This window comes from Salvia splendens, chromosome 6 (genome assembly GCF_004379255.2).
Source record: "Salvia splendens isolate huo1 chromosome 6, SspV2, whole genome shotgun sequence".
NCBI lineage: Eukaryota > Viridiplantae > Streptophyta > Magnoliopsida > Lamiales > Lamiaceae > Salvia > Salvia splendens.
Window position 1 is genome coordinate 750,424 of NC_056037.1, and position 24,056 is coordinate 774,479.

The 24,056-nt window shown below is 37.9% G+C and overlaps 2 protein-coding genes across 2 annotated transcripts; one reads left to right on the forward strand and one right to left on the reverse strand.

Annotated features, from left to right (window-relative positions):
* Positions 1–547: 547 nt before the first annotated feature.
* LOC121809346 (ubiquitin carboxyl-terminal hydrolase MINDY-3-like) lies at positions 548–8,282 on the reverse strand. Its single transcript, XM_042209922.1, has 7 exons — positions 7,509–8,282; positions 5,155–5,233; positions 3,312–3,460; positions 2,308–2,431; positions 1,955–2,140; positions 1,676–1,747; positions 548–1,583 (listed from the first exon to the last, which is right to left on the reverse strand). The coding sequence occupies exons 1-7, from the start codon at positions 8,021–8,023 to the stop codon at positions 783–785; spliced, it is 1,926 nt and encodes a 641-aa protein (XP_042065856.1). The 5' UTR covers positions 8,024–8,282; the 3' UTR covers positions 548–782.
* Positions 8,283–13,773: 5,491 nt separating this feature from the next.
* LOC121807742 (exocyst complex component SEC5A-like) lies at positions 13,774–24,056 on the forward strand. Its single transcript, XM_042208044.1, has 21 exons — positions 13,774–14,280; positions 15,324–15,460; positions 15,540–15,634; positions 16,061–16,255; positions 16,334–16,461; positions 16,539–16,697; positions 17,212–17,316; positions 17,687–17,761; positions 18,027–18,164; positions 18,249–18,419; positions 18,935–19,054; positions 19,359–19,485; positions 19,595–19,805; positions 20,510–20,625; positions 20,982–21,219; positions 21,508–21,601; positions 22,267–22,344; positions 22,434–22,490; positions 22,745–22,894; positions 23,214–23,429; positions 23,653–24,056. Exons 1-21 carry the CDS (start codon positions 13,897–13,899, stop codon positions 23,875–23,877), a joined length of 3,219 nt encoding a protein of 1,072 aa, XP_042063978.1. The 5' UTR covers positions 13,774–13,896; the 3' UTR covers positions 23,878–24,056.

Below are 24,056 nucleotides of genomic sequence, written 5' to 3' on the forward strand. Positions count from 1 at the left end.
ATCTATGTGGAAAGCGTTCAAATTAAAATTTCATTAAATCTCTCAATTACTCTAGCCCCAACTTGAAATTGAAATAGATAGATTTATTGCACCGCCCAAATTAAATCAGCATTCCATTTTTGAAATTACTCTTCGTTTGAATTTTGAATGTCGGCCATGAATGTCATGACCCGAAATTATGATTAAACTTAGAATTTAGATAGTTATAACTAATTTTAGATTTTGAACCGGCTTTAAAGTATATAAAATGATGTTTCTATTTTAGAAAACAATAAAAAAATCTCTAATTTGTTCGGTATTATGGAACTAAGATTGCGGAATTGGAGCTTTCGATTCTAACTACAATGCTTACAAAATATTTGGAATTGAAATTGAATTACAATTCTAATTCCTACTAATTTTACGATTTGAATTTCATATTAAAAGTAAATAATATTTAGAATTTTAAATAGCACTACAATACATTGCACAAACTATACATGCAATGCACATTACACACACACACACTGAAATGATAGTAATTTAATTTAACAATAAGAAAAGGGACTTTGTGAACTTGCAAAATCGTTTTGATTAACATCAATAAAAAGAGAAAAAAAAGGCTTCTCTAATTTTACAACATACAGACAAGGTATGTGTATATCGTTTCTTTGCTTTGAAAAAAAAAATTTGAATTCCAAAACTCAAACAAATCCTTCTCACTGAACATACATTTATGGGAAAAAATATGTAGTTTGTATCTTAAACAGTTGCAAGCTATAACATTCCATGGGATGATGCCATCACACGATGCTTGGTGCATCCCCTTCCCAATTGCAGACGGAACGAGGCCAACGCGTTCTGATGCAGTCGACCAGGGGCGCGTGCTGACCCGGTGCAGGTTTAGATACCTCACCCGAGTTACCAGAATCTCTAGTGTCTGGGCCAGCCATGAATTCCTCGGGTGTCCATCTCGGGGGAACTGACACCCTCAGTTTCGTTATCCTAGGTCTCTGGACCGGGCTCTCGTTTCCCAATGCTTGGCTGCCATTCACAACCGATTTCGCGATCCCATTAAAATGATAGAGATCGAAGACCTTCCTTCCCATGTGCCCGGTCGAATCCTTCATGCCTCCAAGGCTCTTGTCTAAGTCGAGGAGAGCCTGCCAAAACTCACTCCACACGATGAACCCTGTGCTGCAGAGATGCTCGATCTTGTCGGCTGGGAGGTTGATATTCGTCTCCCTGATGACATGATGGAAGCCTTCGACTCCAATGAAGCCACCGCCCCCGCTCTGATCTTGGGCATCGAACGCTCTCCGGATCTGTGATTCCCTGTATTCGAACTCGTTCTCGTCTTGGACTTTGGTGTCGAGAGCGAATAGGACTGTGTAGTGAGATTCGCTTCCGACCACCCATATAGGCCACCTTGGACATTTCAGATACTGGCCGACCTTGCAATAGTTGAGAGACTCGAGGAGAGTGAGGAATCCCACTTCTACGGGTGTCGTAAGGCCCTTCACGAACATGCCGCTGCCCAAATCTATCTTCCCATCAAACACATTTGGAACTGCACTACCGGAAAGCAAGAGGTTCACAATTTCCTGTTTTGGGAGAAGTCGAAACGCGAGAAGGTTAAAGACGAAGAAAAATGATAACATCAAGCATAGATTACAGCCTCGTTGTATTTGAGTACCTGTGATGCATGCCCGAATGGAGCAGTGACTAATGGTAGAGTGGGATCGTCCCTGTCCTCTTGAACGTTATCCTGATAACGAATCGGGAATCACAATAAATCAAAAGGGATGAGCAAAATAACACTGCGCACACACTGCACACACACATATATCGAAGCCTTCCATTTCGTCCACTAACTAAATCGAGAGCACATATATTTATCGAAGAATGGATGAATGTGATGAGAGTGTCTTGGCTGATATAACTGAGAAACCTGATATAGGAGAAGGTAACGTACCAGTCCTCGAGACAACAAAGCCGATATGAGAAAAAGCAACGCTCCCATACGGCTTCGAAATACAGGAAGCATGGCTTCCAGCCTCTTAATTGCAGTCGGAAATGAAGTGCAGGTATGCACTCTTAAAACCTTCTGCAAGTCAGCCCCAGATTCAACTGAAAGGCCTCCAAATACCTCGGCAATGACCTGCATAAAAAACTATTATTAATCACGAGACAAACTTCATATGTGCTAAGATTACTGCACAAATTTGCACAAGAAGCATTAATGAAAACAATGAAGGTTGGTTCCAGCATGAACAAGGAACCCGAAGAAATCTGACATAAAGTTTGTTGAAGATGATAAAAACGCACCTCATCCTCTGAGCGATTAGCAGACTTAATAGAATCAGAGCCGTCAGAGTTCAGAGACACTATGACAGCTCTTTCACCACGTCCGCAGAGAAAGAGAATCTCGCACATACTCCTTACCAAGGCTCTGTTTGAAGGTAAAATACTTATAAGTAACAGTAGACAAAACACTTACGAGAGAATTGAAGTGAACAATGGAAGGAAAATATTTAAGCATTATTTCAAGTAGAATAATAGATCCGAATAGAGCCGTGTCAGTTTCACAAAACAAAACTTTTCAATGGATGAGATAATCACTTTTCCAGGTACAGTTTCCAATTCAAGCAATCTTTCAAAGCCCATTTTCTTAGGTACACTTCTCAACACTTGTTGGCTTAGGCATCGGCCAAGATGTGTGTCTTCAAAGAATGAGAAAGAAGTCAAGAACTAAAAACACATAGGTTCCGTTTGGTGTCATTGAATTGGGCTGCGGAATTGGAATTGGAGCCTTCAATTCCAAATCCAATGTTTGGTCCACAATTTGAATCCATATCAAAAGTAGATAGTTTGAATTCAAATAGTTATAAAATTGGGCACACACACGGCACACACACACACTGCGCACACACACATGGACATGATTATTGGTTATGGTGTGATAAAAATGGACAAATGACAAGTCTTGCTTGAAGTTATGGAAGCATATACTCCATGTATATTAGTTTCTCCGCAAAACATTCCATTATCACTAATAACGGAGAGAACGGTTCAACCATATATCACCAGATATGGGTCTTTTACTGTCATATCCTTTTTCCAACTATTATGCTGGACGACGGGAATATATTTAACTACATATCACAATTTTCTTAATGTAATGGCACAAAAATTGATACAATAGGAAGAGGGAACAGAAAGACTGGGATAATTCAAGCGAAGTCCAGCCTAAATTGCCCCTTTAGTTTATAAATCATAAGAACAAGCAGCAAGTAAGTCTCAGACGGAGAAGGGATAAAAAGTTTCTTGACCTGGATTTTTTCTCTTCCGAAAGTGATGAGAAAATATCTGCAGCAACAAATTCATTTATGGGCAGTCTTCTCATAGACAAATTTGACATATGATGTGCAGCATTAACATTATCTTCTGGAGAAAACAAGAGATACTTAAGTACAAATGCCTGCATAGCAATAGAATCTGCTGTTAGGGGAAATTTTGGATCTGAAATAAAGATTCACACTAAACGGAAAAAAGGATATAAGAAACCAGATTGACAGATGCATATTCTCAACGAAACCTACACCTTCAAGTATGAAAAGGACATCATCTGGGAAGTGTCTAATAATCTATATCCTTCAGATTTTAAATGCACAACAATCAACAAAAAGGGAATATATACTTTTTTTCCCTAAAATCCCCAAACTTTTAAAGGAAATATATCTTAAAAAGGTTCCCTAGTAGAGACTAAATATCAATCATCCATCCATCCCCTTATTAGTAGTTTCCAGATAAAAGGCTTAAGAAGCTTAGAGCATGCGCAGCGGTGCTCTCCCGCAAGGACGGCGTCCGTGCCGCTGGCGCGGCAACCCCTGTCCGCTGATGTGCTCTTGCTGCTGGCACGGCGTTGCTCGATGCATCGAGCACGTCCGTGCCGCTGAGCAGGGCGACGTGGCGCGTTTCTATTGGCCGTTGGCATTTTCTTCTTTTTTTAAAAAATCGAAAATAATACCAAAAATTTTAAAAATATATATTTTCGGATTACCAAAAATATAGCCGTTTTATTACCGTTTTTCTGAATTTTTTTTGAAATTTTTAATAAAAAATTTAATCCCAAAATCATCTATAAATACACACATTCATCATCCGTTTGGGCGAAATTCGGCCACGAGTAGTGTTTTTTTAATTTTATGAATTTATTTATGTAATTTTTAATTTTTAGGATTTTAATTATGTAATTTTTAATTTTTTGTAATTTGTAATATTATTCCAGGTATTTTTAATGCATTTTATTATTGTGGAAATGTTTTTAGTAATGAAAGTATTTAAATTAAATAATGGAATGGTGGGACCCTGAGCATGTCCTTGCGGAAGAGCATGGATGTGGGTGTTGTGCTCTTGGGGAAGAGCATAGAGTAAAAAAGTAATAAAAGTGGGTCCGGGCCCACATCCGTGCTCTTTGGCAAGAGCACGGATGGGGATGCTCTTAGGTGAGTCGACCTCCAGTTATCAGTATTATATGCGCCGGTAACTCTCAACTCATAACTTCCATCTTTACCAGAAGAAATATCATTGATGAAAGAATATATCGTATTCCAAAACAGAATTTTTTTTTCTGTGCATGTGCTGTGCGTGTAATCTCTGAAATGTAAAAGCAAAATGCATTGTTTAAATGTATAAACACCACGAATATATAGCTAGGTCATCTCCATAAGAGTTTACATTAGCTAATGAATCTCCAATCTATACAGATTTATGCTAAAGGTAGATAACAAAAGTCAACTCTCCAGCGATGTGTTGTGAAGGAAAACATAAAATAAAAAGTGATAACCAGAAAAAAATGATCATATCTGAGTTATGATAAGGCCATGAAAGGTAACACTAAATGCATTGTTTAAATGTATAAACACCACGATTATATAACTAGGTCATCTCTATAAGAGTTTACATTAGCTAATGAATCTCCAATCTAAACAGAGTTATGCTACAGGTAGATAACAAAAGTCAACTCTCCAGCGATGTGTTGCGAAGGAAAACATAATATAAAAAGTGCTAACCAGAAAAAAATTATCATATCCGAGTTATGATAAGGCCATGAAAGGTAACACTTTGATTTATGTTAACAAGGAAGGTAAAATGAGATATAAAAGTTGTTACTTGTATTGCTGCTAACACGCCACAGGGCCCACCCTCATGCTGTACAAGTCCCATGGATGTCTCCGGATCATCACTGAACCTGCAAGGGAAGTCGGTTTTAAGGAGCTACAGAAGACACACACTATGTACTGATTAACAGACATGAAATAATTCAATTGCAACCACCATAAAATTGATTCTAAAGATAATTAGGATCATTTGAAGACAAAGCAACAGAAGCACATTCGAGTTTCAATAAGAACTCATCATTGAAAAAACAGATACACTCGAAACAACTATCAGGAGATGGCTTTTGAATTGGCATGTATAAAAGTGAAGTACACAAGACCATGCCTGCTGATAAAATCAAATGGTTCTATATGCTATTAGACAACTAAAGATCATTGTCAGTACAATATATAATCTCGTAAATTAACAGGTTAACAAATAATATGTGAGATTCATGAACTGAAAGGGGGCATACCATGATGAGGTAATTAATAAAGGATCAAAAGGTTGGACTATAGACAATTAGCCCAACATGTATGACTTGACATTGGAGGTTTAAAAAAAGTTAAACTGTATCTCTCGACTTTTGCTGTATATGGGTAATGGGGGGAAAAGGACATTATTGACGAAACAACAAGGGGGGAAATGATATTATTGACGAAACGACAAAAGCGGTGAAGAGTTAACGACAAGGGGGGGAAATGACATTATTGATGAAATCACAAAAGCGGTGAAGAGTTGATACACTGAAGGTCGGTGTCTATCTGGATGGTCCCTACCATGAGTAATTTTACCACCAACTCAGGTTAAATGAGGTCTTAAATATCATTAGCAGTGTTTTACAAATGCTTAATGCCCCGTCTTTGGCCTGGTCGGCCTCGTTGGCGTCAGGCAGGCCTGGCAGCTTCTAAGTAGCCTATCATTTAGTTTTTCTTTTTTAAAGTATGATAAACACACTTGCTTTAGAGTATATTCTGAACTATTATTTATTGGATTTACATTTTCAGATACTCAGTGCTTTAATATGGCAAAAAGTAACTTCAAAAGCTTTGACTTAAATAGTGATGGTAACAATGTTGATACGGAGTGACAGGCGAAAGGAAAACAAGAACTGTAATTTAATATCAAAAGAAGAACAATCCTCCAAAGAGGCCCAAGATAATCCTCCGAAGAGGCCCAATACAATCTTCCGAGGATGCCTACGGTTGATACCGAAAACACTTTATTTTCCGAAATATCTAGTACTTCTAAAGAGGAGCTATTTGTAGGACTCCTACAAACTCTAATCTAGGACAGTGAATCAACATAAAAATAAACAATGAAACAAATCCTCAGCATTTAAAGTGATCTTTGAACAATCTCCGTAATAATGAAAATAATCTCAAGAGATAATGGAGATCATTAGCTTGATCTCAATGAAATGTGTTGAAGATGATAATGGTATGAGGGAATAAAATATGCGATGCCAACTAGTCCTAAACCAAATGCTGGAATATTAAGCACTAGCTCCGCGATTTAAATTTATCTGAGAAAAATCCTGAACTGAATTGAGGAATAGAAACATCTCTCTTGTTATTAAGTGAATGACAATTTGCAGACCATGAAGGAAAAACTGCATAGCAAAGAATATCCTACAAATATTAAATGAGTTAGTTTATGAGTTATACATTATTAAATATTAGATGCTTTCATGCCTTCAAAGTTATGACACGAAATTGTAAGGTCTGCGTGGAGCACAACAACGTGCAACGTGCTTCATAAATACATTTACATAATCCCAGAACTTAATTGATGAATAGAAACATCTCTCTTGTTATTAAGTCTAGCATGAAGGGAAAATTGCATAGCAAAAATATCCTTATAAATATTAAAAGCGTTAGTTTATGAATTATGCATCATTAAATATTAGGTGCTTTCATGCCTTTAAAGTTATGACATGAAATTATAAGGTCACCATGGAGCACAATAACGCGCAACGTGCTTCATAAAAACACTTACACTAATTGCAATAAACCATTGGTAAATGAATACAGTTGATATATCTCTATTAAACTCCCATTTTGTTAAAGCCATATTTCCAAATAAACTAGACCAGCTCTTTTTTACCTTTGTTCTCACTGACCTAATACCATATTTGATGTTCCTTTTCAAAAAACTCTAATAAGATCTTCTACAGATCTACATCAACAATCAATATACAATGATCATAACATATCACCACTTTTAATGGTGAAACAAGTTCCACATTCACTCCTTTCTCTCTCCTTTCAAACTTCTAATCAATTCGAACATTCACTCCACATAAAGTAGATTGAAATTGATCATAACATGAACTCGGCCACCAGCATTTTAACAACATAACCAACCTGATACCCTGATTGGTCCACTGCGAAAGCACATCTTTCGAAACTCCATTGCCAAAAATCATGAAGAAGAGCTCGTCAGCTTCCAACACCGATAACGAGATGTCAGAAATTCCACTTGTACTCTGCATTCCCTCCACACCGAAGACACCTTTACCTCTAATACTAGCACCCTCTAACTCCTGAACATTCACATCTCCTACACTCTCTACATTCTCCACCTCCGTTGCCGTCGCCGCCGCCGCAGCAACACTCTGCCCCTCCGCTACCCGTTGCTGTTCAACTTCCCCACCCTTCCCACTCCCTACCACACTACTCCCCGCAGCTGAGGCAGTACCTCTGGCCGCCTCCATCCGCTTCTCCGCAGCAGCCGCCCTCAATTCCCGCTGCATACGCCGCTGGGAATCCTCCCCACCGGAACTGTCCCTGGGCTTGCTCCTCTTCGGCTCCGGCGATTCGTGCGGCTGTGAGTCATGTCTCAACGCCATCTTCATCTCCACGTCTTCTTGATCTACCATCGACGGAGATCAATCCGCAATTCAATCTCCAATCCGGAAATCAAAGCTGCAATTCGGTGAAATGAGCCAAGCTCGCAGCTTTAATCCAACAATTGGGGTTTTTGATAAACAAGACCTTTGAATTCGAGTCTTCGAACAAGCTGCCTGCCTTTCAATGCCAATTCAGCACTTAATTTTCGGAATCGAGAAGATGATTAGGAAATAATTGTGAAAGCTGAAGTAGGGTTCCTAAAATCGAAATGAAAAGGGAAGCATCTTCAGGTAGTTGGGAATAATATTGTACGTCGTCGTTCTGTGGGAAACACGATATAACTTGACGGTTTCACCCTTGTACGGATAAGCGAGCTGCGGTTACATATCAGGGGTATGATGGGAATGTAAACGGCAGTTAACGTTGATATGTCGTGCTTGGCTTTTTTGGAGAGCAAATCCTAAAAAGAGAAGTCAAACTTTTTCAATTAATTTTGTATGAGTGGTAATACATTTTTTTATTATTAGAGGCAGGTTATAATAAATGATACAACACTTTTTTTTATTAGAGGCAAATTATGATAAATGATATGAATAGTAATACATTTCTTTTTTTTATTAGACCATCCACGATAGGAATAGCTCAGTCACTGCCACATCATCAGCACTCAAAATCCTCCTGCCACATCATCAAATAGCCCAGCAATAGCCCAGCCATAGCCTAGCCACATAATATCCACATCACTATTAACAAATATATACAAAATGAAATAATTAACAATCACACAATATACGAAATTTAATTTACGAGACATACACGGGAAAAGTTTATTAATAATATTAAAAATTTAAAAAGTACAATAATTTAAAAAATACATTAATTTAAAAAAAAATACAATAATAAAAAGGAGTGCCAATTCACTCCTCGTCTCCGTCGTCGCCGCCTCCGTCTCTGTCGCCACCATCGCCGCCGCCGCCGCCGCCAGTCTCCCTCCGTGCCGCCTCCAACTCGTCCTGCAGGCTCATGAGCAAGGTTTGAAGCACGCTCTTCTCCACGGGATCTGTCGCCACCCGCCATTCGGCCAGCGCCACGCGACCGCCCAGCGCTGCGCGGTTTCTCTCTCCATTCGCCCGCTGGGCGACTGCAATAGACCGCCCAGCGCCGGCGCTCGGCTGGGCGGTCGGCTGGGCGACATTGTAGATGGTCTGCAAGTTTATTAAATGATATGAGTGGTAATACTTTTTTTTTATTAGAAGCAAGTTATATTAAAGGATATGAGTGGTAATAGTGTAATACATTCATTTTTATTAGAGGAAAGTTTTATTAAATGATATGAGTGGTAATACATTTCCCTTTTTTATTAGAGGCAAATTATATTAAATGATATGAATGGTAATACATTGTTATGTTCGGTTTCTGAAATTGGTCTTAGATTCAGTCTCAGCATGAGTGCATGACTTCAGTTCGGTTGTCGTGACAATGTTTACATTTTACCTAATACTCTTCTCGTTTTTTAAAAACAATTTTTTTAAAAATAGTAAGGTTCCAATGCACGACTGATAAAGTGATAAAGTAAGAAAGAGATAAAAAGAAAAAAAAAATTGATTGTATAAAATGTGTTCGTATAAAATGTGTTCCTCCACATAAGAGATAACTTTTTTCTAAAATATAAACTCTTTATTTTAAAATACGGACCAAAATATAAATAGTTTTATACTCCCTCTGTCCCACAAAAATATGCACTATTTCCTTTTTAGTCCGTCACACAAAAATATGCACTTTCTAATTTTGGAAAGTCATTTCTCTCTAATGAGGTGAGACTCATTCTCCACTGATAATATTTTAATTACTTTTTCTCTCTACCTCTCTCTTATTTTACCAATCTTACATTAAAACTCGTGTCGACCCCAAAGTGTATATTATTTAGAGACGGAGGAAGCATTTAAAATAGCAAGGGATTCGGTTGAAAATTGAGATTTTCTTTGTCTCAACAAGGTCGTTGAAGATCCCTTCTATATATTACCATCCCCTTTTTTCCTTATTTCACCTTTCCATTGATTTATGTGTGCATGCATGTGATTTTTGTAAGTTGTGTGTATCAGTGTATGTGTTGGGTTAGATTTTTGCACGTTATAATCCATATTTGAAAAGATAACTAGTAACTTCATTTTGTACACGCGTTCAAAAATTTGTGATTTGAATTGATTTCGGAAAATATTATTTTTAGACCAAAATATATAATTTTAGATTAATTGTAAAAGAATACTGGTGTAGCCATACGGTTATTCCTCTCAATCCATTGCGGAAATCAATTTATTTCTGCTAAAACAATTTCAAATTTTCAAATTTCACATAATATTTTTATTTAAATTAGTTATTTATAAAAAAAATATATCAAATTAAAGATAGGGTGATTCTAAGGAATTTCTAATTGCATGATATAAAAAACTGAAAAAAAAATAATAGTATTGTTTTTGTTTGATAACAACACCATATCATTTATAAACAAAATATATCCCTTTTATGTAGCAAACATATCATTTATAAATCCCTCAAAATATCATTTCATATTCAAAACAACAACCAAATATATCATTTAATTTTGAAAAATGATATAGAGTTCAGTGTTGTTTCGTTAAATTAGAAATTATATTTTGAGCAGTTAGAAATGATGTTTTCATGGTTTAAAAATGATATATTTCGAATAAAAAATTATATGGAGTTGTGTTGTATGGCGGCTATCAGACAAAAATAATACTTCATCCGTCCCATAAAAATATGGACACTTTCAATTTTTTTGTCCGTCTCATAAAAATAGTTCATTTCCATTTATGGAAGGTTCTCCTCATTTCATTACTCATACAATTTATTCTTATACCACTAGGGCCCACTATTAAACACTAATAACGTGAGTCTCATTATCCACTAATATTATTTTAACTACGCTACTCATTTTCTCTATTACTTTACCAATTGTGCATTAATTTCGTATCATCCTAAATATCCATATTTTTATGAGTCGGAGAGAGTATCATTGTTCATATCCTATAATATCATTTTTTAAGCATTTGCTATAACATCACGCAATTAGGATTTCGTTAGAATTCTCGTAAAATAATCTTTATTTGATACGTATATTTTTCGTAAAAAACTAGCTAAGAAAATTATTTGTAATTTAAAGCTAATGAGTCACCAAAATTAGATACTGTACGTGATTGTTCAATTGTCCTCAATGACTAAAATGTCTTCCTAAATTCATAAGATGATATATTCGTTTATAAAATGATAAACGTGAATAGGAGTTTCATTTTTCATTTTAGACCGTTTGCGAATAGGCGTCTAAGAATTGGGGTTAAAAATCTATAACATGATAGCACGCATCTATATTGTCCAACAACCCGAATGAGCTGGCCTGAACCCAAACAAATTAGCTTGACATCGTACAAATAAGCTCAAATGAAGATTAGAGCATCTGCAACGGTGGACGGACGGCTTCCGTCTGTCCGTGCCGCTGGCAAGGACAAGCTCCACCGCCGCTGCGCTTGCGCCGCTGGCACGGCGCTGCTCGATGCATCGAGCACGTCCATGCCAGCGAGCAACTGACGTGACGCGCAGCGATTAGGCAACAGCATAGCCGTTGCCTTTGATTTTTTTTCTTAATTAAAAATCGGTTTTTAATTAAAAAATCGATTAAAAATAAGAAAAAAAATATTTTTCCACTTCCTCACAAAAATATATCCGTTTTTTACCATTTTTTATCACTTTTTAATTTTTTTTTATTTTTCCCCAAAAATACACATTTTCATCTATAAATACCCCCACTTTCACACCCAAAAATTTACACCACACTACACAATTCTCATCTTCATTCTCCCATATCCATTCTCATCTTCATTCTCTCATATCCATTCTCAATCTTTCTTCCACTCATACAACATAACAATGTCCGGCCAAGGCAATAACCCCCCGGGCTGCCACGGTTGGAACCCCGAATGGTTCTCTTCACAATCGTTTCCTAGTCCGGAAACAGAATATTTGGCCCCTCCTCAAACCCAAAGTTCGGGCGTTCCGGGTGGCTACCGGCCATACCCAATCGACTACCAAGATGTCCCGAAGGGCAATACGGGTGGACACCCGAGCCTAGGCCGACTGCCCCCTCCCAAACTCCGACTCCTCCTACTTGCGGTGTCTGCACACCGTACACTCCGTCGGAAATGGATAAATTGTTCGGTGCGTACTTGGAAATCTCCGAAGATCAGGTGGTTGGCACGAACCAATCCGGCGATCACTTTTGGTGGCGCATCGCTCGCCGGTACAATAAAAATCGTCCACCGGGAACAATCGAGCGCAACGAGAGTATGGTGCGCAACGCCATCTACCGAGGCAACGAAGAAATTGGCAAGTTCAATGGCTATTTCCTCCAGGAAGAGCGGTCGGCGGGGAGCGGCCGGAGCGAGGTCGACATCATCACTGCCGCGATGAGCACCTACTAATCCTTGAACTACAAGCCATTCAAGTACCTCAACGTTTGGTAGGAGACGCGGACGCACCCGAAGTATAGGGGAGGCATAACATCCTCCTCTAGCGGCTCCTCCAAACGGTCAAGGTCGGTATCCCTATCCGACGCCGACTCCGAAGAAGTGGCTAGCCAACTCGCCGAAGCTAACTTGGGTAGCCCCGGCGCCGGCCCCAGCGGTTCCCAACGCCGACCGCAAGGAAGGAAGAAGGCGGCGGCTGCAACCGCCAATGCTCCCGAACCCGCTCCCGTCCCCGTTCCATATGCGCCACCTCCAACCCCCACCAACTCGTTGTGGACCCTCTTTGCCCAAATCAATATGGCCGATAGGTCAACTATGACCCCCTCGCAACTTCGATCGCATGAGACCATGATATTGGGCCTCCAAAGATAATTGGGGGTAGTGCCGCCGGATGAGTATTCTTCCACGGGGGTATTTTTAGCTTTTAATTATGTAATTTTTAATTATTAGGAGTTTAATTATGTAATTTTTAATTTGTAGGTTTTTAATTATGTACTTTTTAATTTTTAGGATTTTAATTATGTCATTTTTATTTTATTTGTAATATTATTTAGGTTTTTTTAATGAATTTTAATATTATGGAAATGTTTTTGTTTAATTGAATTTTAAATTGAATTGTGCTCGTCCTTGCGGAAGAGCACAACTATGGGTGTTGTGCTCTTTCCAGAGAGCAGACAGAAAAAGTGGGGCCGGGCCTACAACCGGGCTGGCTGGCAAGAGTACGATTGTGGGTAATATGGAGTATTAATGAAATGCTAGCATATCTTATTATTTTATCGAATATTTTATTATGATTTCAGCTTTTTTTGGTTGAACTGTTGAACATGCATTTTTCCTATTAGTGATACTGTTTTCATCTTTTATGAATGGTCCACTTTTACAATTTTCTTCTATCCCCCGTTAATTATCAATTTTCACTTTTTACTATAAATAATTGATAAGTCTCACATTTTATTATTTTATTAATTCATTCCATTCATATTTGTATAAATATTCTCTTTACTTTAGTATAGTAAAAATGAGACTCATATTCAAGTAATTATTTTAAGTTAATTTTTTTACCTTTCTTAAAAACCGAGCCGGAACAAATGTGGATGAATATTTGGTGACGAACAGTAGAACACATGCACACATCACACCACTGATAAAAGAAGAAAGCCACGTGGCATCCGCGGACTGACATTTCAAAGTTAGCGCGCGAGGCACTGGATTATTACCCATCGCCTTCAGCAGAAACTTCTGTAGAAATTTCTCTAATTTTGATCAATTAACTCTCCAATCAGATCTAATTTCACATTTTTTCCCACAAAATTCACACACATTTACACACAATCACCCCTAATTGTCGAATTCCGTGCTGAAAAATGTCGAGCGACGACGATTTGGATGAGGACGAGCTGCTGCAGATGGCTCTGAAGGAGCAATCGCAGCGCAATGTCAATTACCAGAAGCCGTCGTCTAAGTCGAAGCCCGTACGCAACTTCGTCCAGCTTCCGGCACGCGTCGGCGCCCATAAGATCGCCCACGCAGTGCACCATCATAAGAAGGGGCACCATAAGAAAAAGAAGCAATTAGAAGAAGAAGAAGACGAAGAGGACTCGGAGGTGGAGATGCTGAGCATTTCATCCGGGGACGAGGATGATCGCGGCGGCATGGCTGCTAAGAACCGCGGTGGCGGTAAGAAGCAGGCCGACAAGGCGTGGGATGGAGGGGAGCCGAGTTGCTGGAAGCATGTTGATGAAACTGAGGTATTGTGTATCTGATATGATTGAGTATGCTATTAGAATAGCTCACACAGCTAGCTCGAGATGATGGAAGAAGATCGAGCTCAAGTGTGAAGATGAAGAAGTGCCAGCTGGTTATGGTATCAGTGAAAAATTTCCGCAATCTCTCTCTGGTTCTTCTTTAATCGCTCCGCTTTCACAATTTCTCTTCCACAGATCTGATCTCTCCTATCTCATTCTTCTCGATCATCATGAATGGTCGCAATCGTAAAGCTCAACCTCAAGTTCCAGCTGAAGACACATCTAGTCCACACTTTCTTCATCCCAGTGATAATCCTGGGATCATTCTCATTCAACAGCAGCTCACTGGCTCCAATTATGTCTCTTGGAGTCGATCCTTCACCACCGCTCTGATACCATAACAAATCTATGAGAGAAACTCCATGATGGAGTTGCAGAGAAAAGAGAAAGATATTTTGGGGGAGAGAACTTGAATCTTATTGAATGAATTCCAACACATACAAGGCACCTTATATATGATTGGTGCATGGTGCATATACAACGAAAAGCACAAGATGAAAGCTCTATAACAAACTAACTACTCATAACCGAATAACTGCCTCTAACTACCAAAACAGCTGGCACTTCTTCATCTTCACACTTGAGCTCGATCTTCTTGCATCATCTCGAGCTAGCTGTGTGAGCTATTCTAATATATGCATCTATGCAATTTGGATCATTTACTGCTGTGGATTCTTAATTTAGTTGTTAATTTAAGTGGAGTTTTGCTTTGTTTTGATTCAAAGCTAAGATTAATGGACATTACCAATTGATGTGTTAGTTTACTTCAAAAGAGGCATTTCATGAGTGAGCTAGTTTTTCTTTCATAGAGTAATTTATTTTCATTAATCTATGCAAAGGACCATAGTTCACAGACTATATAGGACTGCAGGCTACTATTGTTTTCATATTTACTTTCCTCTGAATTTATTTGATATCCTGGATATTTGCTATTTATCATACTCTAATACATGGAAACAACTTATACAAGTGAATTTATTCATCAGCTGGCTCGGAGAGTCCGTGAAATGAGGGATGCGAAAGTAGTTCCTGTGCTCCCAAAGTATGACCCCAAGCCTAAAAATTTGACCACTGTACAGTCACTTCCCCGTGGCATGGAGTGGGTGGATCCTCTTGGATTGGGGTAAGCCATATAAGTTGAGCCTCTTTCCCTAATTTGAGTTTCTTACTGATTGTTTGCTAATGTACTTATATATGGCCAGGCTAATTAACCACAAGACGTTCAGATTGATCAGCGACAATATGGGAAGTGCCACTTTCACCACTGACGTGGAACCTCTTGATCAAAGTGCACGAGGTATTTGTTTTAGTATATCAATGATGTAGACGTGCATGTGTTTTTGTCCCAGTCATCAACAGCTCATGTCTAGAGGCTTCTTTCTTCAAGGATTAACCCTTTCATATGGAGGTTGCTCCAACTTTATGTTGGTTCTCAGTTCTCACACCAGAAAATATGGGGCAAAAGCTCTCTAAAAGAGACCCATTATATTTTTGCCGAATGCCAGAATAGTGAAAACACTACTGTCTTGGTATCTTTAACATGGTCAGGGTACTTGATAAAAGTATCTGATATGGTTTTTTGGAAGAGGCAAGGAATTCAACATTAGACATGATTAACTGTGGGGCTAGCTGTTGCTCAACTTGCATGATTCGAGATAGAGAAATTCTGTTTGGAGTTATTGCTCATTAGATTTGAAGGCTTCCCTATTTGCATGTTTTGCAGAAAAATTGAACTATTACTCAGAGAACTTTGATGCAAAACTTTTTTTATCACGAGTCCACCAAGATACTAGTGCGGCCGAATTGGAAGCTGGTGCCTTTGCATTAAAGAATGATCTTAAAGGACGCACCCAACAGAGAAAGCAGTTGGTCAAAGAGAACTTTGATTGTTTTGTTTCATGCAAAACAACTATTGATGGTCAGTTGGTAATGGTATGGTATTTGATACATTTTCAGTGAACACACTGAACTTCTAATATACTTGTGTTTGTTGCAGATATTGAATCAAAATTGAAACGAATTGAAGAAGATCCTGATGGTGCTGGAACAACTCAGTTGTTCAATAGTATTGAGGGAGTTAGTTCACTTGCTAATCGTGCTTTTGGACCTCTATTTGAGAGACAGGTAGTTAGGACCCAAATCATGGAGTAGTTTATTGATACACTAAGAATTATCTAATTGAAACAATGACTCTTTTCAAGGCTCAAGCGGAGAAGATTAGGTCTGTCCAAGGAATGCTTCAGAGGTTTCGAACACTATTTAACCTGCCCAGTGCAATTCGTGGTAACATTAGTAAGGGTGAATACGATTTGGCAGTAAGAGAGTACCGAAAAGCTAAGTCAATTGTTCTGCCTTCTCATGTAAGTCTTCTTTCTTTCACATTAAGTATGTACTGTTACTCAATAAGCTTCTTATAGTTCTTTTTTCTGGCAAATGGTAAATATCTCATCCAGATTTAGTGCTAAAAACATTCACTCTCCAGACAATTTTGTTGGCTAAGAAATTGTTGTTCATCTTACCATCTCACTTTGTTCATGCTGATATTTTATCTTGATTATTAATTTTTTTATTGTGTGTATCGATTTAAATTTCAGAGCTTGAGATTTATGTCCCACTTTTACTTTTTATGTAAGGATTTTTTATACCCCTCTCATTGGTGTTCTCTGACGTAGTAGCATTCTGAAACAACTTTAAGTGTATCTTTTGTATATAACTTTTCTTATCATGAAGGCATGCTTTGAGCGTTCTTGTGCTTTATTTGTTATGTGCTCCTTGTTCTCCCAAGAAAACTGCTTAATCTTTTTCCATGGGAATGGAGATGTCCGCCAATTGTTCTTGAACCTTCTATATGTGTGTGGAACTTATTGATTTCAGGTGGGAATTCTCAAACGTGTTCTTGAAGAGGTCGAAAAAGTAATGCAAGAGTTCAAAGCCATGCTTTACAAGACCATGGAAGATCCAAATATTGATCTAACAAGTGTAAGATCTGTTATATACAAGTCTAGATATAGAGTTCCTATGGGAGATGCCTTATTGGTTATGTTGTCCATCTGGTTATTTAGGCCTTCGTTGATGTCATCAGAGAAATATTATCCTTCTCTCAGAACAAGAAAAATATTTTAGAATTAAGATATGAAGAAAAAGGAAAGTCTATCAAGAATTAAATGTATATTAAAGTGTAGTATTTTCGTTTTTGTTTTTGAGCATATTGAAATTGGATGGATGAGCATTCTTTTGATAAAACCAATGCTAGTTTTATCACCCAGCCTTTCTGTTAAGCACAAACCTCTACCTTTGATTTTATATATCTATGGCTGATTGCTTAATTGGTTATTTGATGTTTTTGTAGCTTGAAAATACTGTGCGGCTTTTACTGGAACTTGAGCCTGAGTCCGATCCTATAAAGCATTATTTGAATATACAGGTGCGGAGTTTCTAGGTCTTACTCTAACCATCCATTTAATTTAATTAAGTGTGAATATATTTCTAATCACCCTGTAATGGTAGTTATTTAAACATGCTCTATGTATACAAGATATTTGTGCAAAATTCATGTGATAGAAAATGAGATAATTGTAGTTCTCTTGTAATACCTCTTGTTTACTTGTGAAACTTAATGAGTACAATCTTAATAACTGGAGAACTGTTATACTAAACTTTGGTGTTACCTCTTTCTTACCGTGCCACAGAACCAAAAAATTAGAGGGTTGCTTGAAAAATGCACTTTGGCTCATGAAGCAAGAATGGAGAATATGCAGAATGAGCTTCGTGAAAAAGCACTCTCTGATGCTAAGTGGAGGCAAATTCAGCAAGATATGAATCAATCAGTAAGTGCAAGACTTAGTTCTATCATATTTGTATTTAGCTGGCATCCTTCTACCTAACAATTATGTTTTGTTTTCAACTATCAGTCAGCTTTGGATCACTATCTGGCTGGAGATATACTCCCAGCAGAAATGACCAGCGAAGAACTTGATGCTCTTCGCGCTAGATATATTCGCCAATTAACTGGTGTGCTTATCCATCACATACCTGCTTTCTGGAAAGTTGCACTTTCAGTGTCAAGCGGAAAATTCGCAAAGGTATGTTTTCAAGTCTGTCATGTTAGGTTACTTTAACCTCACTGATACTAGATTAGGGCTTCTCCTCCTGATAATCCTCATCACAACAATAAGTGGCTAGCAAAACATTTTCTTAGAATTACACATCATGATTTATGCTTCAGTACCTGTTACCACCAGACTTTCTTAAGGCTTATTGTGATATATTCTTCTAACCTTTTTCACCTCGGGTTCTGTTTACTATACATATATTTGATAAACACCTGGGCTATGTTTATTATATTAAGGATTAAGAAATAGATAATATTGTAGTATCCAACACCTACCACAACTTGCAGAGTTACTATTGGTTGCCAATGAGGAACCTGATGTTGTGTTGTGTTATCAAAGTGTGAAGATATCTTTTCTAGAAATTGACTTTTTATGCTTGTTGTTGGTCCTTACGTAATTAATCAAGGATTATTCTATCCCAAGAATAGTCAATGTTAAGGTCTTAGCCAATTCTTATTGTAATATATGCATCTTCCCTTCTTCAGTCTTCCCAAGTGTCTGCTGATACAAGTACAAGTGGTTCTGTGAATAGAGTCGAGGTGGGCGATACTCTTGATGAAGTTTCTGGGATGATACGCAATACTCTATCAGCATACGAGTCTAAGGTAAATGCCTCTTCATTTTATGTTTGATTCAGAATTGTCGTAAGGCTTAAAAGGAATCACATCAGTAATAAATAAGGTGTAGAACTCCAAGGCTGGTGATCAGCAAAAGAGGTCTGTATTTACAAAGCTCCTTAATGGCCATTCAAATTTCATTATCAAAAGTAGAGCTGTTGAAGTTTAGCACTTCTAATGATTTCACTTCTTGGATTCTGCTTATTAGTTTTCATTGTGCTTTAGTTTGTGCATTTGTAAACTTTTTTTTTGCTTCAAATTAGAACTCAGGTTGCTATTTTCTTCGTGCCAGGTCCTTGGTACATTTCGCGATCTCGAGGAATCCAACATCCTCAGTGCTCACATGAATGATGCTGTAAAGGAGGTCTCCAGGGCTGGCCAAGCTTTTGAAGCAAAAGAATCTGCCCCTCCAGTTGCTGGTACTATTTAACAAGCAGGAAAATGGAATTATTTATCCTGACTCCATTTTAAAAGGAGATTCTTATATTTGAGATAGTATTGTTTTGATTAGTTTTGCTTTATTTGCAGTCTCTGCGATAAGGACACTTGAATATGAGATCTCAAAAATCTACATAGTCAGGCTTTGTTCTTGGATGCGGAGTTCAATAGAAGAGATATCAAAAGATGAATCTTGGGTTCCTGTGTCTATCTTAGAAAGAAACAAATCACCGTATTCAATCTCATCATTGCCTCTTGCATTCCGGGCAGTTATGATCTCCGCTATGGATCAAATCAATGAGTTAGCATCCAAACTCATTCTTTGGGTTTCTATTTTATTGGAATTAGAATTTTGTTATTTCCACTGTTTGGACTAAATTTTTTCAATTGAACCAAGAAAAAGAAAGAAATATAGAAACAGAAAGAGGAACGAAAAAAAAAGGTTAGAGAAAAAAGTTTTAGGCATGCCAGTATCAAGGATATAATAATCAATGATACATAGACACAATGCTTGCAAGTAAGAGTGTTTGGACTGTCTGAACATTTTTTGAAATATGAAGAAGCTTTTGTTGGTTTGACACAGCTGCAGAAGCTGTGGATATATAATTACTGTGGCAGGAGAAAAAAAACAAAATAAGAGTATAATTTTTTGAGTTACTCTCATTTGAGCATCATATTTTTGTGGTTAGGTCACGAAAATACTTAAGCCAACAGCCCATTTAAGTTATCTTGACCTTTGATTACCTGGAGTTGATTTCTGTCTAAATCTAAATCCCATGCAACTGTCCACTCCAATGAAATTCACTGGCCCCTCTCTAGCTGCATCTAACAAATAAATGTTCTTCTCATGCATTAATCTAGTAAGGTGATAATGCATGCCATAGTACTAGTGCTATTATAGTTTGAACAACTAAAGCTAAATAGAGTTGTATGTGTGAACTGCACCTTATTGAGAAATTTGGGCCCCTGTTAGGTATCTATTCACTTCTCAAATCTTGTTTTCAGGATGCTTCATTCTTTGCAAAGTGAATCAGCAAAATCTGAAGATGCTTTTGCCCAGCTTCAAGAAATTCAAGAATCAGTTAGACTTGCTCTGTTGAACTGTTTGTTGGATTTTGCTGGTATTAAGAATGATGAACTTTGTGCTGAATCTATTTAATAATCCCTCCATTCCATGTTAATAGAGGTGTTTCATTTTCTGCAGTTGTTTTGGAAAAATAATACTCTGTAATAAATAGTTAAAGTGGAGAAAAAGTAAATTAAGAGATAAAATAATATAGGGAAGACTCCTCTCTATATCATTCTCTCTCTTACTTTACTCTTTCTCCACTTTAACTATTTAGTACTATTATTTTTCGAAAACGAGTGCAGAAAATGAAACGTCTCTATTAAGGCGGAACGGAGGAAGTATAAATTTGAAATGATCGAGGTAATAATGACTGGGGATTCTATCTTTTTTTGTGGATGCAATAAACAGGTCACTTGGAGCATATTGGCTCTGAGCTTACACAGAATAGACCAGACATTGGAAGCCTGCACTTCCAAAATGGATTTTCTCTTGAACCAGTTGAAATATCTGATGATCCTCTTCCTGGAAGTATTACTGACCCACATCAAAAGTTCCTGATGGTCCTAAGCAATATTGGGTATTGCAAAGACGAACTTTCTCTGGAGTTGTATGGGAAATATAAAAATATATGGCTACAACATTCCAGGTACATTATAAAGCATCAGTTGTATATAAAAACTGTGAGAAAGTAGTATCTGTCATCGTAGTGGGAGTAAAGTTGATCAATACAGTTCTAGTGTATACTCTGTGAATGTTTACGTGCTAATTAACTTTATTTTCTCCATAAACTTTGACTGAAGGACTGGTCATTCTCGGAAACTAATGCACTAATTCTCCTTTACCTATCATGTTTTCTCCGAATGTCGCTTGCTTTGGTGACCTTCTTTTTATATCTTCTGGGAAATTACATGCTGTAGTTTACTTTTCTATTCAGCGGTATAGTTGAGGATGATGGTGACATTCAAGAGCTGGTTATATCTTTTACTGGTCTTGAAGAGAAGGTCATCGAACAGTATACTCTGGCCAAGGTATGAGAACTGTGTTGGGTTGGCTTGTAAGATTATTAGACTTCTATAGTGCATATTGATTTGTATCATCATTTTATCCCGAAACCTATTGTATACTTTACCTTATGATAATGTTTGCTAACTGAATTCTAGATAATGAGTTTCCCTATGTGGCTTCTTAGTAACCTTTCTGCTTGGAGTTATCCGTGATAGGGTGCTGACAATAGTGAACAATGTTTCCACCTCTGGGTTTTGCGTTGAATCACATCAAAATGTTCTCTGCTGAAGTTAATCGTGATATTTCTTAAGATGTACACTTTCTGAGTTTGGTTGCGTATAAGCAGTGTTTAACTCTATTAGGAAGTTTTCCAGGTTGCTCTCTAAGTATTGCCACTGAGCAATCTCTCCTTGAGTATGTTTAAGTTTTTGAAACCACAATTGACCTGTTCGATTTGATTACCATAAGACTGGTATGCGTGTGGCACTCTGGTGAGGATTGTTGGCATGCAAGATTATTATATTCGATTCCCTGCCTGTAATTTGTGCCCGAGAGACGAAAAAGTACATCTCATTGTATGTTCCTATTGGGGTAAACTGTTAGATGTTCAGTTTCTGCTGTGCTTTGAATTCCGTTCTACTACTTTAATGCTTCATTCACATTATCATTTTTGCATTATTTTTTCTAGACAAATTTGATTAGAGAAGCTGCAACAAACTACTTGTTGGATGCTGGAGTTCAGTGGGGAGCAGCACCTGCGATCAAAGTGAGGATTCTGTATACTTCTTAATTTTCACACTTTCCTGACTTGAAGATGAGTAATGCATATTTCTAATGATACAAAACATTTGCCAGGGTGTCAGAGATGCCACTGTTGACCTACTTCACACCTTGGTAGCTGTACATGCAGAGGTATTTTTTCTCAACTCGAGAAACTTCGGCTTCTTCATCCTTTCTTTGTTGTACTACATAACAAATAAATTCAGATTTTTTTCTTCCGTTCTCTGTTGTACAACTTGGCACATTCCAAGCACAGATTTCTTTAAGTTCTTTATATCCTTTTCTGAAATTGTGCATCAAATTAAGTCTCTCGGAGATGTGCAAAGTTACCAGGTGCTATGTAGTTTCACTTTGACCTCCTTCAAGAATGGAATTTCTTCATGCAGGTATTTTCTGGCTGCAAGCCTTTGCTGGACAAGGTTCTCGGAATTCTTGTTGAAGGCCTGATCGATATACTTCTTGGTCTGTTTAATGAAAACAAAAGTAGAGATCTTAGGGCATTGGATCCAAGTGGATTTTGTCAGCTTATGCTTGAGGTAAGTCTATAGAGTTTTATAGTTTGTGTTATTCTTTTCCTTCTCGTTCTGCATAATGAATACCAAGATACCATTAACATGCCTTGAGACACGGACACGATTAGAACTTGTTTGCAAAATAGTATTACACATCGTTTGCTGAACGGTGGGCAACTATTTGTGAGAACATGTTGAGAGAGAGGGAAAGATTGAGTAATAGTATGCTGCAGTCTGCACACTAGTTGTGTTCGATTGAGAACTAACTAGTTTCTCGTTATGGCTCTTTTTTCTCTAATATTTATGATGGTTTTTCAGCTGATTATTTCTTCATTTTCTGCAGCTTGAATATTTCGAAACCATATTGAATCCCTATTTCACTCAAGGTGCAAGAGAGTCTCTCAAGTCCTTACAAGGGGTCCTGCTAGAGAAGGCTATAGAAACTGTCACAGAGTCTGTCGAGACCCCAAATCATCAGCCCCGGGCTACACGTGGAAGTGATGATGCAGTGGCAGATGACAGGCTGTCGGGATCATCTGCATCCCCGGATGACCTCATTGTGAGAAAACACTCAAATCCATTTTCTGTTTTGTTCTATGAAGCTACATATTTTGTACCCCTGCGCAACAAACTATATTACTCGTCATTTTTGGTACCATATATCTGGCAATTGCTTCCCTTTTCTGGCATCATGAATGCAGCTTCAGGAGTAAACCACTTCGCTTCGCCACTTTCTTCACGATGACTTGCATATTCTCGCGTTTAAATTGTTGTTTTCCCAGGCGCTCGCCCAACAGTACAGCTCGGAACTACTTCAATCTGAGCTGGAGAGGACAAGGATCAACACTGCGTGCTTCGTGGAATCGCTTCCATTTGACTCTATACCAGAATCAGCCAAAGCAGCGTATGCTTCGTTTAGAGGGTCGATGGATTCTCCCAGCCGAAACTACAGGAACTCACCGTCTTTTTCTGGCTCACCAGGTTACTCCAGGCAAAGACAGAGATAAACCGGTAACTATATCTGTATCTTCTTGTCACGTTGCATTTTTTGGCTATATTCTTTTGGAATTGGTGTATGTCTCTGTTTGTAATTCACATTGATGTGTGTATCCCAAACTGTTATTAATATTGATAGGGATAAAATTTTGTGTGATAGCTTATGCTAATTTAGGTTTGTAATTTTTCA

Excerpts from the sequence above, each read along its gene's own strand:
- LOC121809346 (XM_042209922.1), bottom strand. The coding sequence starts at position 8,023 with ATGGTAGATCAAGAAGACGTGGAGATGAAGATGGCGTTGAGACATGAC. Across the intron at positions 3,461-5,154 it reads GCGTGTTAGCAGCAATACAA|GCATTTGTACTTAAGTATCT; the intron begins GTAACAACTTTT and ends ATTGCTATGCAG. Across the intron at positions 1,584-1,675 it reads CATTCGGGCATGCATCACAG|GAAATTGTGAACCTCTTGCT; the intron begins GTACTCAAATAC and ends CTCCCAAAACAG.
- LOC121807742 (XM_042208044.1), top strand. The coding sequence starts at position 13,897 with ATGTCGAGCGACGACGATTTGGATGAGGACGAGCTGCTGCAGATGGCT. Across the intron at positions 16,462-16,538 it reads GACCTCTATTTGAGAGACAG|GCTCAAGCGGAGAAGATTAG; the intron begins GTAGTTAGGACC and ends ACTCTTTTCAAG. Across the intron at positions 17,317-17,686 it reads CAAATATTGATCTAACAAGT|CTTGAAAATACTGTGCGGCT; the intron begins GTAAGATCTGTT and ends ATGTTTTTGTAG.